General features: G+C 42.8%; 1 protein-coding gene and 1 long non-coding RNA gene across 2 annotated transcripts; one reads left to right on the top strand and one right to left on the bottom strand.

The window, feature by feature from the left end:
- The first annotated feature begins 21 nt into the window (after positions 1–21).
- Positions 22–1730, top strand: LOC306839206. The gene is made up of 2 exons (XR_013781167.1): positions 22–112; positions 721–1730. It is a non-coding gene; the product is annotated as an uncharacterized lncRNA (long non-coding RNA).
- On the bottom strand, positions 1217–7101 carry LOC306839202 (serine/threonine-protein kinase Sgk1). The gene is made up of 13 exons (XM_079367757.1): positions 6833–7101; positions 6081–6156; positions 5238–5310; positions 5106–5146; positions 4927–4984; positions 4733–4816; positions 4484–4615; positions 4279–4391; positions 4032–4155; positions 3846–3941; positions 3607–3762; positions 3428–3517; positions 1217–3125 (listed from the first exon to the last, which is right to left on the bottom strand). Exons 1-13 carry the CDS (start codon positions 6900–6902, stop codon positions 2961–2963), a joined length of 1278 nt encoding a protein of 425 aa, XP_079223883.1. The 5' UTR covers positions 6903–7101; the 3' UTR covers positions 1217–2960.
- Positions 7102–20259: the final 13158 nt, after the last annotated feature.

Raw genomic sequence — 20259 nt, 5'->3', positions numbered from 1 at the left:
CGACGGGAGACGACAGGTGTTGGTCTGTCGGTTCATAAACACGCAGGTGACAGACAGGACTGCAGACCTTGTTGTTTTAACAGATGAAACATCCTGTTAAATGTTGTAAAGGGTGTGTTTATTTTCTTGTGAATTATTTTCGTGTGCAAACTCCATTCAATAAGGAGTCAGTCAGGTAGTTAGTTGTTGCTATGCTGCATTACTTAAAGCATAGCAACGAGGCTAATGCTAAAGCTAAGCACAGCGTGCCACTCCACAAGCTCAGAGGAAATTCATGACGCATAACCCCGTGACGTAACGTCACAGGGTTAAGGTCACAATTATTGCCACAGGAGAATGTACACAAATACACTTCATTTAAATGTTAAATGAAGTATGTTTAAATGTACAGTGACCTCTCGCATCATCCCCTCCTGCTCTCCGACGGTGGAAGTGGGAGGCGGACGAGACTCGCGTGAGGTCGCGCGAGAAATATATTCTAGTAAAAAAAATGTCGTTTTTTTTTTTTTTTTTTAAAATCAAGTGTCAATGACTGTGTCACAATAGGATACACACATGATAATGTATAAAAATATACTTTATTTAAATTTTGACTGTCTCGCTAGATTGTCCTTGTCCTCTCAAAGTGTTGTTAGACCACTTTGGCTGCTGTATATGAACTAACATGTTTCTTTTGATTTGGTTCAAAGGTTTTCCAAGAAGACAGATGTTATCGTCAAGAAGTGTCCTGCAGTCAACGTGTCCATTCTACTGAAGAAACTCCCTGACTCTAACTGGGACTCATACAGGTCAGTCTGCTCTCTTTCATTTCTCTCTCCATGTGTTTTGATAGTCTGACTTTGCTACATTAAGTCATATGAGAATTGATATTATCTTAATAAGCATTGCTTTTGAGTATATATTCATCTCTGATTGATTATGAATATGTAGTTTTTTGTTGTATGACAAAGCAGCACTGGAATAATGTTCAACAGAGGTCCGTCACAGGTGTGGCTGGCTGGCTGAAACTCAGAAGGGGTATCATCATTATTGTCACTATCTTCCCTCGACCGGTTGACATTTCTTATCATTATCCATACAGCACAGGACCAGTTCCATACAGCCAACTGCAGAGCAAAAGTAGCACGAACATTAATAGAAATATTGTGGAGTTACTGTCCACCTTTGCTCCTGTAAGTTCTATTAATCATATAGCAATGAATAAAAACAGCACACGTTTTCCTTTAATTTAGAGATTTTATTCGTCATGTCTGACACAGATTACACTTCCATATTTCACTTGATCATGTAAATTAATATCTTTATACAGTAGCAGTGGCATGAAAATAAATATGCTTTAAAAAATAAAAAACAAAATGTCATGCTTCCAAATATGGAAGAAAATTATAGAGAACTGTGTGTTGCCTTCTTTAAGTTTTCAGCAGGCTTGAAATTGCACCCTTCGTATGAATTCAACGTTAAGACTGAACGGGGTTAAACAAAGTCCTCAACCAATGAACCAACCAACATAGAGTGAAGATTCTCCTTAATAAATAATGAATATTAGATTTCAAATCACAATGTACACACGATTAGAAGTCCTTCAGAGTCAACAACAGTTTATTGCACTTTCCAGAACCACGTTGTTGCAGCAGACCAGTGGTTCCACACTGTGTCTACTCCATCTAGTGGTTCCCCATCAGGGTAATGAAGCACTTTTTTTTTAACACAGATACTTTTCTAATAAAAGGGAACAAAGGATTTGTGGTATAGAGATATGTACATTGAGTATATATGGATCAGGCCGCCTTGGACAGGCACAAGACATTCACAGTTCTTCTCTACATGATGCATAAATACAAAAAACAAACATTTGTAATCATATCATTATATTTCTGAAGTGTTTGCAAGAAAACAGCAACCACTTAAATAATAATAAAAAAGACTGATAAAGAGTATTTGCTCTCACTGGTGTGGGCCTGTTATTGCTGGTTGATAACTCTCCTGATCAATATGGAAAAGCTGTCCATGAAACAATAAACACAGTCTCTGGTTTTAACTGAAAAAGGAATGGAATAACCAAAACAGAAAAAGTTTTGCCTTACAGTACAGATAATTTAAATGAAACCTATTATATAGTTATATATATATAAAACATGTATAAGATGCAGAGAGAGAGTCGATGCAAACAATGAAAACCTTTGAGATTTGCTGTCAAACTTTGATGTTAAGTTAAAGAGGACAAACGAGTTGAAGAAACTTGTGTTAAAGCATCCATTATTACCCGTTTGGTCCAAGAGCCAGCATTAGTGAGCAGTAACTAAATGCCATGAATCGAGATATGACTATTAAATGAGGAAAGATATGCAACTCTTTGATCCAAAGCAGAATTTCTCTCTTTACTCAACCCTCGTTTCCTCAAGTGCAATTGAGCATTCACATGGAAATAACGATGCGTTATGAAATTCAAAACTAAAGAACATATGTAGACGTGTGTTGAAGGCATCAGCCTTAACGGCTAAGCGCTCTGCTCAACAGTCCAAGCAGGTCAAAGGATGTTGCGATAACAAAGGTGATGCTGCCGTCCAAAACTGCCTTTCGAACCTCAGGCACTTCTCTTCACCTTGAGCTGTGCGTTCCAGAGCTAACGGAGAGGGATGTGTATGATCCCAGAGTGCATCGACACTTGGCACACATTTATTAATTGTTCTGAGCGGACGAAGCAGAAGATCGGGGGCCTGTTGTTGTCGTAATATAAGAAGCCCCATCTGCATGTTTTTCATGCACAACATCCCTCAAGCGTCACCCTAAAGTGCTCATGTCCAGTTTGTCAGTTAGATCCTCTTTTTTTTTTAGGCTGTGTAACAACCCTCAGACAGGATCCTCTGGTGTGTGGTCCCTCAGTCAGAATGAGACTCAATCCAGAGTTTTCATTCTGTTCTTTTGGTGTGAGTTCCCAGGACAGACGTTTGCCTCCGCGTTCACATAAAGGAGAGTTCTGCTGGAGGCCCGTACGAGAAGCCTGGAAAAGCTCCGGCTGCCTCCTTGACGCTGCTCGTCACAGTCAGGGTGTCGGTGCACAGAGACGAGGTGACGGGCAGGTGGGTGAACTCGGGGTCGAAATGTCGCAGATCTGTGGGGCCGCTCTGTGAAACCATGCAGGAAAGACAGAATTTTCTATATGTGCAAACTTGACTTATTTATGCATAACAGGAGAAAGTTTGATTGTTTGCTTAAAATGTTTAAATACATTTAAGTTCCTCCAAACTTGACAGCAGTAATCAAATTGTTTTTTTAAACAAAAAACGTTTGGAGGGAAACTGTAATTGGCTTTATTATTATTTTTTTGCTGGCATTGAACATCACTTCACTTGCAACCTAATAGTTGCATACAGCCGTGTATGATTGAAATGTTTCTGATACTGAAGATTCAGCAGTTTGAACTCACCACTGAGGGAATGAATGGAGGCGTGATCTTTTTGGCCATCAGGTCCTCCCAATTGATTGGAGAGAAGAAGGAATGGTACTTGAGCTCAAGCTGGAGGGAAACACGAATTTAACATGAGTACACAAGCTCGTACACTCTTCTGCTGTGCGTGTGTTTAAAGGTCATCTGCTCCCACTTACAAAGTCATCCTTGGATCCCAGCCTGTTGGTGCGATCCTTCTGCAGGAGCCCCTCGAGCATCTCCCTGCCTGAGTTTGACACGTTGGGTTTGAGGACCGGAGCCTTGTGCAGGATGTTGTTGTACATCTCGGCTGTGTTGCGACTGTAGAACGGAGGCTGGAGAGCAAATTCATCTAATTAAGCACACGATCAAGCAGCAGCGTTTCAATAAGAGGCATAAAGTCATAGCGCGCACTTACAAGTCCATAAAGCATCTCGTAGAGCACTGATCCAAGGCACCACCAGTCCACGGTGCGGTCGTACGCCTGCTTCTGGAGAACCTCAGGCGCCAAATACTGAGAGGAAACCAGCAACAAAGAATTAACCCATGTCCAACTATTTGAACTTTGCCTTTTCTGTATTGACACTGAGGATGTATTTTATACCTCAGGCGTCCCGCAGAAGGTTGTTGTAGTACCATTGGCCTCAACGCCTTCTTTGCACAGTCCAAAGTCTGTGAGGACGATGTGGCCCGTTGAGTCTAACAGGATGTTCTCCGGCTTAAGGTCCCTTTTTTAAAGAGAAGAAAAAGAAAGCTTTAAAAATCTTCGAGCTGCTCAAATACGTCTCTTCCTTCTGCTCAGTTCATGTTCACAAAAGTCCACTAGGGGGTGCTGTGGGATCACCAATTACCTGTACACGATGTGCAGGGAGTGGAGGTAGCCCAGTGCACTGGCAATTTCTGCAGCATAGAACCTGGCTCTGGGCTCCAGGAAAATCCTCTCTCTCTGGAGGTGGTAGAAGAGCTGCAGGGGAGACAGACAGAACGTGTCAACACCTGATGGAAACGCGTCCATGTCATGACCCGAGTCTGGACTCTTTGCGTTCAAAGATTTACCTCTCCGCCGTTGACGTAATCGAGTACAAAGTAGAGTTTGTCAGTGGTCTGGAAGGAGTAGTGCAGCCCCACAAGGAAGGGATGTTTGATGTTCTTCATCAGCACACTGCGCTCTGCCATGATGTGCTTTTGCTGGAAGGAAAGTAAACAAGGACGTTTAATTGAATGCTGCTTTCATCACAGTGACGGGTAAGAATACTGACGGGCAAGCAAAATGTTGATCCGCGGACGAGTGAACCCCCATCTTACCTCTTTCTTCTTCATGATGATTTTCTTCTGTAGCACTTTGACTGCGTAGTAATTGGCGGACTCCTTGTGTCGAGCCAGCAGAACCTGTCATAGAACAAACATTTGGATGAGTCATAGTGTCGTGGCTGTGCTGTGGAGGGGAGACGTGAGAGAAGCTGAGAGAGGCTATGTTAGAGGAGAGAAGTTTCAGTCACCTTTCCAAAACTGCCTTTGCCGATGATCTTGAGGTAGTCAAAATCGCACGGTTTGATCCTAATTTATGGAAACAAGAAAAGATTATTAGTCTTCTTTTTTTTTGGACACTGCATGGGTACAAACGTTTTTGACATGCACATTCATAAAAAAAACGATTTCCTTTTTAAAGTTGACTTACTGTGTTTCTTCAGCCAGCGAGCTTCGGGAATTTAGGCACATCTGAAAAAAAAAGTATGAAAAGAGGAAATGCATAAATAGGTTTCCACATAAAGAAAATGAGTCGGACAGACTGTTCAGTTTCCATGCATACCGGAGTTTCAGGAAGTTCATTTTCTTCCTCGTTCTGATTCTCATCGATCTTCAGGAAGTTGTTCACTTCAACACTGCAGGAAATAAAATAAAAAACACAGTGATATTACATCATGGGCGTGGTGTTTTTCTAGATTCAAATCAAATACACTTCTATCGTGCTGCTGAATCACAGGGCAGTTAGAGAGGCCGTACAGCTAAACAGATGCTCCCTGGTGGATTGTGAATGACCGCCTGAAGCATCCAGTCAGGTCAAATGTAGGATGCGATCATCTCCCTGTTACAGCCTAACCTGTCTAAGAAAAAGCTTAAGCCGCTGACCCACGACCGGAGGGTTCAAGCGGCTCTGCGGGACTCGGAGGTCCCGCTTAGGCGCCCTTTCCCCTATGAAGCGTCTGAAAGGGACAGATGCTGGGAGTGACTTTTTTTCTTTTCTTAGTCCTGACCTGGACGGCTGTAATGGTTACGAGCCATGTATCATGTAATAACTGAATTACCGGTTTATCCTCGTCTAGGGGACAGAGAGGATTTGCTGCAGAGGTGATTAGGTATGTAAGAGACGCTGCTTCTGGCTCGTCATGACAGAACTATTCTTACCCTGGTTTTCTCGGACCCAGATTACTTCTCTGCACAGATTGTCCTGCCAAACTCAGGTGGCTGATTGGATTGGCCGGCACACTCACAGATCGTGAATAGGCTTATGATCAGAAATAAATACTAGAGCCAGGAAGTGAGTGATGCCAAGTGGCGCTTCTTAATTGTGCCTCCTTCCCACGCCAATTTTCCATCCAAAACAAACATATTCTTTATTCTCACGGAGTATGTTATCAGAGGAAACACTCACTGCTGGCAGATGTGTGGGGTTGACACCAGCTTCTGGATGAAGTCATTCAGCCCCATTTTTCTCTCCTTGATGAAAGCTGCAGTGAAGATAGAAAAAAAAGGGGTTTAAACATCTGTCTCACATATTTGGTAAAAAAGAAAAAAATCCTCCAAAGATAAGATAGATCATTACTGTCATTGCATTTAATACAAAGAAACACTGTCGGAGGAATCCAGCTGCAGCATATCAAACGTACATATTCACAAACACAAGCCAAGCACATCTCACACACACACACACACACACACACACACACACACACACACAGACAGTCATACCCGTAAAAAGTAAATATATTTAAGCTGTAATCTTGTGTTCCACATGTTCTGTTTTAGGTTAGATTTGCGTGTTGTGCTAGACCTCTAATGCTGCAGGCTTACGGGTTATGCAACCACTTGGGTCACTCATTCAAATACCAACAGTGGTGAGCAACAAAGCATTTTCCATCACAGATTATTACCAACACAAAAAAAATAGGCAAGTTTAAAGATACGCTTTTTGATCCACAATTACATTTCATCCAATTTGTGTGATAATTCCCTGAAATATTAACCCATAAAAAGCATCCTACAATTTGGTTGAATTCCTCTTTTTTAAGGCTGCTTTTCTTTCTCATCAACACATACATGTGTTTGGTTTGGATCACTGATGAGTTCAAACGCACATAAAAAAAGTGATGATGAAAAGAAAATGCATGTCATTTGTTTTCTCACCGGTGAGAACGGTGACGATCCCCCTCATTTTGCAGTAAGTAAGATCACATCCAGCTTCAGTCACAGCCATGCTGACAGCGAGGGAACGAGCGGATATCCAATAAACACGAAGAAGAAATCAATGATAGTCCCTCTGAGCTCCTCCAACACTGATTTATCGCTGATTTAACGGTCGTTCTTTTTCTAAACTCAAAGTCAGAGCTCGGCCGGACGCGCTCCTCTCTCAATAACTGGAGTCCACTCACTGCGCGAGCCAGCCCGAGCGCATATATACCGAGCACGTGGTACTGAGAGGCGGCGCCGCCCATTTTTCGTCATCCGCGTAACCACGGCAACTGCTGCTCGGGGGAGGCGTGACATCACGGGATTCCGCTGCAGCCACAGTCTGCCTGTAGGAGGCGGGGGATGACGGTGAGAGCTCACCGCAGAGGACGAAGAGGAGGAGGAGGAGGTGATGATGACTGCTACCACCACCACCTCCCCCTCCTCCTCTTCATTCTTTTCTCTCAATGAAAAGCTCCAACTTTAATCATCTGGCTCAGAAACGGGATTACAGTCAGGTTTTTTTTTTTTGTTATCACAGCCTTCTTACTGATGCATTATTTTAGTAATTTACTCAAATTGTTTTGATATCTCTGCCGCATACAGACCTAAGCAAGTGGCTTGACGCCACCTGAGCCTCCCTGCAGTACTTTTATTTTGAAAGGGTGTGCTGAAATGTGTGTCACCATTGCTGCATTTTAGCTTCTGCCTGCAACAACTGCAGTCTATACCACCCTGACAAAATAAAATATAACCATTCTATGTAGCCGGTCCATTTCTCCTCCAGCTTAAATCTATGCAATTTCCACAAACCTCCATAAGCTCTGCCTTTTAAATAATTAGTGGATTCGTGCAGCTGATGAGGTCAAGGTTACGAGGGCGACTTGACACGAGAGAATTATATAAATTCAGAGAAATCGCACATGACATCATCATGCTCTTCTAAGCCGAGCCAGCCATGAGTCCAGCAGCTGTCATAGATGTGGTCCACTAACCCTGAAAGTTACATAACAGTGGCATAATGCAGATAGCTAAACCCGCCTGAGGAGGAGAGTGAGCCGCATTGCAAATGAAAGCAAGTTTTCCAGCCGGTCTTAATGAGGTTCTTTGGTGTCGGCTGATTAAAAGTGTTCTTTGATCACCAACTGAACAGTAATGTGAGATGAGACCTGTCTCTGATTTAATCCACAGTTTTGTTTTTAATCTTTAAGTACTTTATTATTTCCTATAGGCAGTTCTGGTTTACACACTCTTACTGAGAGAAGTGCTGCACACAAATAGGCCAGAAACGCACTGTTTCAGGAAGTTTGCAGTATTTCCTTTTTATGCATCTAAACACTTATATTACATAGAAATATAGGGAGTTTGTTCTTTTATCTCAAATCATATTTGCGTTTGTAAAACCAACAGATGAATATATTTTTTTTTTCTTCTCTAGCTTTATTGGATTGGACAGTGGATAGATAAGGAAACCACGGGGAAACCTAACCACTACATGCGCCAGTCATTTCTTTTTAAAGATACATTCTCTTGTCTGAAATATTCAATATGCAGAGAAATGATTTCCCCCATTTCCTGTGTTGATGTCTTTAAATATCATGTCTCTGACCAGCAAAATATAAAAAACCCCATCAAATCGCCACGTTTCGATCTTAGCAGCTGTGTTATCTTTATACTCTGAGTACTTGTTCCAACAGTTTTATTTAAAAACGTCGCCTCATTCAGCTGAGCTCAGTCAGCGGGGAACTCCTGGCTTTTGTCCCAGGAGTTTGACATGTGACTCGGCCATAATGTAACTGAAATAAGACATCACAGGACCGGTGGTTCCTGAACAGGGCAAAGAGGAAGTAAAGTGTCATGAAGGCTCAAACAGAAAGCTGGCAGTCTTTGGACCGTCCAGTTTCAGCTCTGTTTACACACAGAAACACACCAGAGTCGGGTTGCATTGACAGGGACAATCCCCCCCTCCGGCTGTGTGTGAGGCTTATCCCTCACCTCACGCTCTCTGAATATTTAAAGCATATCATCTCTGTTTACGTGGAGAAGGATCAACATGACTCGGGCAGTTCCCGCGAACAGCCCCACCGCACTTCTGATTTGCATTGTTTCCACTGTGATGGAACAGAAAGTCAAGTGCTTTCTGGCAGAGCTGAACTAAATCGTATTTCCTCTTTATCTAAATGTATCTCTGTCTATGAGGTGTGGAAAGAGTCACGTTCACGTCACCTCTCTGTTGTAGATAAAGTTTATCAGTCCAGTAAAGGGTTCAGACTGTGAGAAACGTCTTGAACGTGCATCACAGATTGTATCTCTTTAAGGTTTTCTCTAGAATTTCCCTCAGGTTTTCTCCATTTCCCTCCAGTGTAATCCGGTTTTATTTAGAACCTTCACAAAAGCCGCCCCACTTTCCGTCCCTCTTATGATTGAAGCTTAGCAGGACCAGCAGGTCTTCCTGTTGTTAGCACGTTGTCGAGCAGTCATATGAGTCACCTGCCAGCAAATCTGGCAAAAGCTTTCCCAAATCTCACAGGGTGCCATCGATCATAACGCCCCCACACTCGGTGTGATACTACTCCTGGCACCTGATCTGTCTGGAGCTGAGGGTTTGTCCGTGAGTGGCACCGAAAATTAAGCCAGTTTGTGATCCGCTAATGTTAAATTCAAAACAAAGAGCAAAACATCAGATTTACTCGGATGGTATTTATAAAAACGAAGGTCATCCCTCTCCAGGATCGTTACAGTCCAGACAAAAGGAAAAATGACCTTGTTTATTTCTTTAAATGCATTCTCAGTCCTAAAGTTTAATTCTTCAACAATATTCTCCTCCTGCAAAAAATACAGTTCCTGGTCATCTTAAATTGAGGTCGACTCAAACTTCAAACCAAACGTGACGCTAGCTTTTTACCAACCAATTTCAACTGTTCATATCTTTGTCCTTAAAGTACCCGAGGATTCAAACCCTCTCGCTAGAATTTATTCATGGCTTCTGTGACTGCCCCAGATTTTGTGCTGGAAATATTAAAGTTAACTGCTTGAGCAAATACATTTATTGTACAACTGGGTTCTTCTCTCTCTCTCTCTCTCTCCAACAGGGAGACAAACTTTACTATTAGTTCCCGTTTTTTATCTTTAAAAAGTTTGTCAAGAATTTTTTGTCCCCAGCTGCCTGTCATGTTTTACTCATAAAAATGTCCCAGAAACTCCACAAATTCAATTCCATATTGACTTAAAGCAACCCATAAAATACCTTCTGTCTTCACTCTTTTCACTTCGTTTTTTGCGTCTTTGGTGTGACACATCATCCTTTAGCTGCTAAATGCTTGCACTATATTCACCAGCTCGTTGCTAACTGTGACTTCTGTTCTGTGACTTCTGTTCTGTGTGATCTAGTCATGTAATGGTTGTTCTCAGGCTATTCATTTCAAGTTGGTTAAACAGAAATTTACATTCAGATTTATCAACTTTTTAGAGGTAGGAAAACACTCATTGAATGCTCAATTCAACACAGGTAATGTCAAATTGTCTTCGGGTAAAAACAATGTAATTTGGTTTGCAGAGCGTAGCTAACGGTAACAGTGCTAATACCAGCAGCTCTGGGTGCTCCCTGCAGGTAAACACCAATGTACCTGTGATAAATGTGGTTATGAATTGTTCAAGTTGATATTTAAGCCACACTTTTCATCTCCATTGTCTCGATCAGTTGCTAATGCCAACTGCACAGGTTTAACCTTTACTCTTAGTCACATAGGGTCTGCTAAATCTTGTTTGTGGGATTATTGTATAGAGAGGGGAGGGGGGACAGCAGGTGTGTATTGTAACCAATGTCTTGTGTCCTGCCTGTCTGTATACTGCTACTGGATGCCCTGAATTTCCCTCGGGATCAATAAAGTATCTATCTATCTATCTATCTATCAAATCCTGCCAAATAGCGCTGCTTCTACGATACGCTATCCATTCACTGTGCTTGTTTACATCCAGGTAACAGAGCAGAGAGAGCCATTAAGGGGAACAGCAGCTATTCTCTGGCTACAGAGGCGGGTGGCAGTTTGAACGGACGTTTGACCAGCTTCGAGGGCCAACAAATAAGAATATGACGAATTCATTTAGCCAAGTGAGGGGCGATGATGTCGAACTGTTTAGTTGGCTAAATGTGTACATCTCTATTTGTTCGAGGTTTTATCACAGGCAGAACTGCCTGAAGTGGCTTTATATGTTTTGAGTTTTGTTCATGGACTTAGTTTTGTTTTTTGTTTTTTTAAAGTTGAATAGGAATGGATTTTTCAGAAAATCATTTGATTTACACTCGGGCTAAACATGAGAATCTGGACCCGTGCCTGCCTGGCTGTCTGCTCTGAGTGTATCGGGGTAAAGGCAGCAGAAGGTGGAGGAATAAGTCATACAGACACACCAGCCCTCAGTGACCGACCGAGTGGCTGGCAGGAAGCCTGTGTGCTAATCAGGAGGATCTCTAATTACCATGTGGGTCTTGTTATCCGGCTCTGAGTAGCAATTGCAAACCTACTGAGTCATCCCAGCTCCTGCAGCCTCGGATCTCTCTCAAGAACAGATCTTTGCTGTTTCTGTTTTTCTGTTTGTGCTTGCAGTCTTCATTGCTCTCTCACAGTATCTTTGCACTTATTATTATTACTCATACAGAGATACAGACCGGAGGTGGCAGTCCTGTCGGGCAGCGTCGCAGCGCAGCCTCAGGCTCTAACGCGTGGGAACACATTTTGACTTGTGAAAGCTCAGTTAGATATTCCATATTTCCCTCCTGAATTCCCAGGCATGACATGAAATGTGTTTTTCAATATTTTTAATTCTCTACGGGGGGATTAGATGACTGCTCATTCGCCTGCTTCACCAGATAAAACAGAAAGACAAGTGTTTGCTCTGTTATGTGTCTAATTTACTGCCAAATTTTGCACAAATGATGCATTACTTTAATTTGCTGCCAAGTGAGTTGGATGATACTGCCTCTTTCAAAACCCTTAAGCCTCTATTAAATCTATTAATGTGACTGCTATTACTGCTTTAATGACTATCATTATGGTTAGATTGGCTTCGTCCTGATGTTCTCTGAAATGAATGCTGCTCTAACTTCATATTTCTGCTCTGTTACTATGGTGCTGTTTGTGTTTCCTGAGCATTACTAAGACTACAACGGTCCAAAGAGAGGAAGTAGACACCGGACATTTTCATTCAGAGGTCCAGTATCTCATTCACTAACTGCATCTGCTTCCAGCGAAGGCCAAACATCATGAATCAGTGCTAAGAGGGGACTTCTGCTTTTCAGTGTGGTTCCTGTTTCTGTTTTTATAGACTGAAGTATGAAATCATGAATCAGAAGAGGCTTAAAACTGGAAAAATATTCAACTAACTAAGCTAAACAAACCCACTCCCATAAACAAAGGGAGCTTTACTGCACACAGCCACCCCATAGTTATGAGTTTCATCCAGATTGTGGTCTGATAAGTGGTAAAATGACAAGGACATTTTTATCAAGAGACTGATTTCCCTTTGAAAATTGAGGAACTAAACCCAGCTTTTTTATTTTTTTTAGTCCAATGCAAAGGAGCGAAGTTTTCACAGATCTGAAGTATCCAAATAACATGTCACGTGATTTAGTTCTACAACCAATACTAGTCTGCCTAATTGTAGAAAAGGTCACCTGCTGGGCATTTCTTGACAACAGTGAGAGAAGTTGAGTTTGTGTGTGTGTGTGTGTTTGAGTGTGTGTGTGTGTGTGTGTGTGTGTGTGTGGGCGGGGGAATTAACATTTTCAAATAAAACATCAAAATGTTTTTTGTGACAGTCTGGAGTGTAGTGACAATTTGGAAGAGTTGATGCTAAGAAAGCTTACACCTTAGCTTCCCTTAGCATATAAACTAACATGTAAACAGCCAGAAATGCTCATGCTAAAGCCTGACTGTAGTTCTGGGTCGAATCTACTCTTTGGATAGCCCTGCACCTTTGCAGAAATTTACGTACATAGCCTGACGCGCATCAGCAAAAAAAAAAAAAAACCGCAGACGGCGAGCCCTGGGATTAGTCTGCTGGATATGACGATGTGATTTCTGCTGTCTTTAAAATTCTGCAGAAAGAAGAAGGCTAGAACGCTATTCTTTAGCTCCACCTCCGACATAATATGCTCGGCTTCAGTCGCCATGGTTTCCTGAACAAAAAACAAGCAGAGGATGTGGTCGAACCAGAAACAGCACAACTAACATGGCAGTAGCATCGCCAACTAGCAATTGTTAGCGGAGTATTGCAGCGCTAAGCGGACGTACACGTATGTAGTGCTTTACACGGCGTCGAACCAATAACCCTGGACGTTTTCTGACACCTGGGTTTTGGACAGACTAAATAAACGATATATAAACTATTAACAAGTATGAATTAGATGTGCTGGTGGTTGGATGTTGTTGTAGTTTAATTGTTTTAGAGGTGAGAAGAGGTAGCAGTTTCTACTTATACACAGTGCGCATGCTGATCTAAGCTAACCTATTTGTTAGCTTTAGCTTCATTTTCCAGACATTTACGGCAGACTTTTTCTCTGAGGCTCAAAAGTGATTTAAAAAAAAAAAAGCGAAGGAGCCTTTTACAAAATTGTCATTCTACGCCTCTTCTTGTCATCCATATCTGTGGGAACAGAAGAGCTTTTATGCTTATCACTGTTTCGCCAAAATCTCCTGATCCTCTCAGTCCTGGTTACAATGTCGAGGCCTGTCAGTAACTATTCTGCTCTCAGATGACAAAATGTATGAGATGGAGAGCTGGGAGATCTGCAGGGATGGTGTGAGAGAGAGAGAGAGCTCTGCATTTGGTCATTACATAATTATCCAAAACAACAATTCGATAACAGACGGAGGAGTCCTCGATGATGCTTCTTGTAACGGGCATCTGGTGTTTTGTGCTGCCAAGAAGCTACTGAAGTAGTGGCAGTGACGTCAAAGAAAACAGAGGGGATTCAAGAAGCAGCAGGGATGGTGTTTATTGAATAAAAATATAACGGTGACATGATTGAATAGGGACATAAAAGGGAGAGGATTGAGCTTGTGTGTGCATCCTCCTCTCCAGACAAGCTTTTAACACAGACAGGGAATAAGAGGAGCTCTTACCTATGAAGGATTTCTTTCCAGTCTTCATGTCCTCTGAAGAGTTTGATTGTTTGCTATCACTCTCTGGGTCTCTGATGAATCAACGTGTGTCTGCTGCTCAGCGTCCAGGTGCCTGAGTGCATATAAAAAGATGTAGTCCCTCTAAAATATGCCTCCCTCTCTCCGTCTTCTTCTCTCTGCAGCTCTGGTCAGAAAAAAAAGTGTTAGATTTAAAGGCAAATAACTTTCCCCTGCTGCACTTCCCTCTTCCCTCCGCTGTGTCTTCCTCTTCTCGCCCTGCCTGCGACACCAAATAAGCTGAAACCAAAGATCTGTGACGCACCTGCTTCTCCTCCTCGGTACGCCACTGACCCCCTCCTCCTCCACCTCCTCCTCCTCCTCCAAACCACACCACCTCCACCCTCATCTGTTCTTTTATCTACTTGGAGAGCTTCGAACAAAACAAAAAGCAGGTGTCTGGTTACAGCTCCCATGAGTGTAGGAGTCCCCCAGGAGAAGGGCGGGGGAGAGAGAACCGGTCTCCATGACTCGGGAACCACCTGAGGAATACAAAGAACAGACAGTGAGGCTTTAACATCTGATTTTAATTGGCCACCTCTGCTCAAGTGGTGCATTCAATGCCCCTCAGCTTCCATCATTTACTCTCTCTGAGGAGTTTAGGGGGTATAATATCCGCTTAGTCACACAGACAGTCCTGATTGCCTTGTTAGCAGTCTGCCTCGGGGCTGAAGGCCATCAGATGCAATGAGAGGAGGTCGGCGTACAGGAGCAACCGCAGCATCACTGATGAGTCAGGTCGTTTCGTCAGACAGTGAGGTGGTGCTTTGAATTATGATCAAGCTTCAGAGACGAGACCTTTACAGCTTTTAGTAAACCTGAATATGGGGACAAATAAAGTTTTTATTTTTTTATTTATTTATTTTTACTTGAATTGAATATTACTTTTATTATGTGTTTACATTTGTTTTGTTTTTCTTGCTTTGATTCAGAAGAGATGATCAATACCACTCGACAGGATAATGAGCCAGCAGCAGGCTAGCGTAGCTCAGCATACAAATAGGAAACAGGAGGGTAACGAGTTAGCCTAGCGCTATCAGAAGGTTACAAAATCTGCCTCGTTGAAACTTTAAGCTAACTTCAGATTCCAATTTAAAACCTTTATGGGTTTCCAATAAATAAATGTCGTTTTTACAGCCCAAGCTCTTTAACAAATCATCACATGACTCCTGCAGACAAAAAAGTATGATGCTAGCAGACAACACTGGATAAATCAGATTTATAGAAACGTCAATAATTTGGCAAAATATTCACACTCGTCTCGACAGTGATACGTGTACAGTATGCAAGCCTTGAGTTTCTTGTGGGAGCATTATTATTGCTACGCGGGGTTAGCAGTGCAGGCCTGTGAAAAAGCTTGTGTCACGGTTGACATGCATGGAAGGACAGAGGGTAGGAGTCGAGCCTGCAGCGGAGGCTTTTAGGACTGTTTATGCTAGGCTAAAGTAGCACTGACATTTAGAGCTGGTGAAACCCACAAAGAGTATAAAGAAGGAGACAGAAACGTGCGACCCCCTTCGTGGCCCGCACCTTTGAACATGAAATCGGCGGGTCAAATCCATCAAAGGCGCTTGGGTTCAAACATTACAACTGTAACATTATAAAACTGCACAAAGCTTGATCAAAGATCTTCAACCAAGTCCAGATTCAAATTAAGCATGAGCTGGATGACTGAGAACACACACTCCATTCATCAGTCCTACTTTATATTACAGTAGCTGTCAGTGCCAACAATGAACCTGCTACATCCTTCTCTTTCTCCCTGAATATTTCTTCCGCTCCAGGAATCCTTGAAACAGGTTTTTCTCGTTGAATGTTTGTGAATGTTAAATTGGCTGTAGGGCTTTTCGTGTCTTCTAACCTGCTCAAAGTGCTTTCCCACTTCCTGTCACGTTCCCTCATTCACACACACTGGTGATTATACCAACTTCACTTTAACTTAAAAGTTGTTGTGCGGCCACAGATACCCTTCACCTTTCTTCCCTTAGTCTCATGTGTAACGATGATAAAAGATTTGCGTGAAAACTGAGGATGTGAAACACTTTACAGTCCGTTTATCGATACTGGAATCAAAAGCCTCTGACGCAGATTCCTGCCTTCTGTCAAACACAAACACCTCCCAACGCTGATGGAACAGGCTCCAAAGGGTTAAAGGAGTTTCTAAATGAACCCATTAAAATGAACAGTGAAAGAGAAACACAGGGCTCCCTCTTTATAAATCTTCCACCGAGTCATTTTATATCTGCAGCCCCGTGTTGAAAGGCGGCGTCGTGGCCAACAAACATATTTTTTCAGCCTGTTAATCATCTTGTAGAAACACTGCACGACATAGTGCACGGGAAAGTGAAAATAAATACACGTTGATATCCTGTAACTAGAGCAAAGACAGCAGGGATGTTTTCTTTTTTTTATAATCAAAATGCAGCCTGAGGGTTTGGAGGGGGCTGAAAACACTTTGACTGCACAGATTTGCATGTCATTTAAATCGAGGCTGAGTGTGAGCAGAGGAGTGTGAGGCGGATGAGTAAAGGTGATAAACGGGTGATATGTTGACTCAGAGGAGAGATTGTTTTGTGACTAAAACCTTTAGCTTCTCCGTCCAGGCGTTGACACAGACTCTAGGGAAACAATCGTTTGCTGTCCTGCTTGTTTTTTACTCAAACACTTGAATCTGATTCTGCATGTTGTTTGACTCACCTTAAACAGTGACGAGCTGTCTGAAATGAGCTGCTTCTAAGTTACATAAAAACATTACATAGAGAATGAAAATGTCTTTGCTGCTGGATCGTGGAGTTAAGAGTTAAGACCCTGACCATGAAGGACAAACCCACATAAATAAAATTAAGTATTTAAAATTGTACTGCTCAGGTGTTGCTCTCTCTGAAAGATGTGCTCCTGTGTTTGCCCCCCACTCTCCTTCTCCAGCCTTCATTCAGCTAAATGAACCCTGCGGACGGGAAGGACGAATAATGTGAGAGCAGGAGCGAGGAAGCCAGGAGGAGGCGAGGGATTGAGATCACTCCGTCTGTACAGTAGGTCAGTCAGAGAAGAGCACCGACTCACCTGCTGCTATCTTTAACCTGATTAGCAGCAGGCTGATCAGCAGCAGGTGTGTGTGTGTGTGTGTGTGTGTGTGTGTGTGTGTGTGTGTGTGTGTGTGGTCTCTGTAAAACTTGAGTTTGTTTCCCATTATCTCACTTGAGAATGACGTTTCAGTTGAGTTGCTGTAGAAATCAGAATTCGTAGCAGCTCAGTGGAGCCTGAGATAAATCTCCATATGAGGGTCACCCAGTGGGTGAGGCTGAGGATTTAAATGGATCCACTCCTGACACAGAAGGGCTTATCACCTGCCGACACATAAATAGAAACAAGCTACGCTACTTTGGTCACCTTAAGAACCGTGTGATTTTATCTGCACAAAGTTGTGTCACACTTGGCGTGGATGTCGTGAAGATGGAACGGTCGATCTTTATGTGTTGTTTTTAAAAAAAAACATTTTTAAAGAGTGCGTCATAGTTTCACCCGAGTTAGCGTAGCACAGATGTAAATAAGGTTCATATGTACACAATGATGATGGTCAAAGTGATTTAACATCCTGGTATTTCCTTTGTCAAACTAGAACAACAAAGAAAAGGTTTGCACAGCAACTTACCCTTAAAGTATCCTGTATGTATGTATATATTTTCTTTGATTCTGTTTTTTTATGCACTGTCTGTAAAGCACTTGGTCAGATTGAGCTGTTTTAAATATGCTAAAAAAAGTGACTTGATTTAAAGAGTTAAAAAATGAGACCTAGGTCAAGTGATCCGAAGCAAACAGAACATTTTTTTTATGAAAACCTTGACATCAGGATCAGCAGATATGTCGGAAAGTATGTTCTGGCGCTCGGCCATCTATACTTGGTATGTGTGTGACATACAGCACACGTGCAGGTAATTTCAGGGTGGAAAGAGACAGCAGTCATGAGAGATGCTTTATGTTTTCTCCTCACGGCGACACTTTAGAGACGCACTCATGAAGGTGTCAGACAAGATAAGTGCACACTTAACGGCACGTTTCCAACCTTTAATCACTCGAGAGTAATATCCTAAAGGGTCTAAAATGTCATGTGCATGAAGCGCTGATCCAATGAATCACCTTGTCACAGTGTTTAAGTAAAATAAAGTACAACTAAGGTGTAGTCTTAAAGAAGTAAGTCTGGATTAAAGAGAAGAAACTGACCCACTTTGGAGTCAAAAGAAAGTGAAACTAAATATACCGAGGGACCAGAGAGGAAGGAAAGTTTAGGCTGTTTGTCCCACTGCACTATTAAAAGTGTGACAGATTCCTTTCTGTCAGTAATGAGGACAGCTCACTTCTGGTTGGACTAGAAGAGCATCTGGTCACTCTGGCCACCAAGGACAGGGCAGGAGAGAAAATATAACACGTAAGAATCGCCCTGCTCATCCTCGCTCATCCTCGTAATTATCAGATGTCATCTGCGAAAAAAAAAAAGAAAAAAAGGTGATGAGACATGACATCACATTTGAAGGTCAGATCGTTAATGTCGGCGCTTCCTGTTACTCTGACTTATAATCTTTCCACTAAAAATGTCATGATCTACCAATTCTGTGGCGTCAGCTCATTGTGTAAGTGCCTAAGAAGGGCTGTGTGTGTGTGTGTGTGTGTGTGTGTGTGTGTGTGCATGTGTGTGTGCAGTCATGCATGTGAACGAAGGAACGCGTGCAGGCCAGTGAGCAGGATGAGTTTGATAGTCCATAACAAACGCTTTGTGCCGAGTTACACAACAACTCGAATACTTACCTAACTGCAAAGCTAAACTTGGGAGGATTACCTCGATGTGGTCAGAAACTGGGGAATGATGTGAAGGGGCGGAGCTTAAGAGCGAGTATACGTCTCTGTCTGTAATCAGTGAATGAAGGCTTTTCCCAGAAAGCCCAGCATTACTTAACCTCCTCTACTTATATGTGCAGCTTATGCTAAGTGCAATTAATGGTTGCTACAGTTTACGTTCATATGAATTATCAATAGCACTTTTCTGAGTCTGCAGCCGTGCTAAGAGCGCTCCGAGGCAAAGCACGGCGGAGCTTATGTTTGTGAGTAATCCAGAGTTCAAAGAAAATCAATTCTATGAACTCATTGTGAGCACTGTGACAACAACGTCATTGTTTAGTTTGTGTGCGTCTGTCGAGGTATGTATGTGTGGTATGCAGCAGGAATGTAACTGAGAGAGTCGGAGTGTTTGTGTTTACGTTGATGGGTGTGTTCAACATGATGAATGACAACTCCAGCGGTACCGCCTCTTCTAGTTTTGTTTGACTCCTCAGTGTGTGTAGTTCATAGACTGTATTTATAGAGCAACATGGTCTCTATCGTTCCTGCCTTTTTAGACGTAGGTGGATTTGTTGAGAAAGAGTTTCAGAGAGTGTGTGTGTTGACAGAAAAGGGGCGGAGCTCCAAATCGGCTCAGTCCTTGTCTGCCGATTGCCAAATCATAAAAACTCAGATCGAATTATGTTCCAGAAGAATGTGTGAAAGTAAAACACACTCTCCAGACTAAGATGAACACAGCTGCATTATCTAAATGCAGGAAGGAAAACTGGCAAATTACAAAAAGTTGCAACGTCACATTAGCTGAACAGAGATCTGACTATTATGACAGTCACCTCTGCGACATTCAGATTAAATATCCCGGCTGGAAACAACAAACCTATGGTCATGAGCTTTGGGTCATGACCGAAAGAACGAGAGCTCGGATACAAGCGGCCAAAATGGGCTTCCTCCGTAGGGTGGCTGGGCGCACCCTTAGAGATAGGGTGAGGAGCTCGGAGTAGAGCCGTTACTCCTCCACATCGAGAGGAGTCAGTTGAGGTAGTTTGGGCATCTGGTCCGGATGCCCCCCAAGACGCCTCCCTAGGGAGGTGTTCCGGGCATATCCCTCCGGGAGGAGGCCTCGGGGTCGACCCAGGACACGCTGGAGAGACTATGTCTCTCGGCTGGCTTGGGAACGTCTTCGGGGTCCCACCGGAAGAGCTGGAGGAGGTGTCTGGGGTGAGGGAAGTCTGGGTGTCTCTGCTCAGACTGCTGCCCCCGCGACCCGGCCCCGGATAAGCGGCAGAAAATGGATGGATGGCTTGAAACAAACAAATAAACAGGGCTGCTGACGTGTTGTAGCTCTATGTGATGATAAACAAACATAAATACTTT

This window comes from Symphodus melops (genome assembly GCF_947650265.1).
Source record: "Symphodus melops genome assembly, chromosome: 18".
NCBI lineage: Eukaryota > Metazoa > Chordata > Actinopteri > Labriformes > Labridae > Symphodus > Symphodus melops.
The sequence above is the reverse complement of the archived record's forward strand: the minus strand, read 5'-3'. Positions and strand labels throughout refer to the sequence as shown.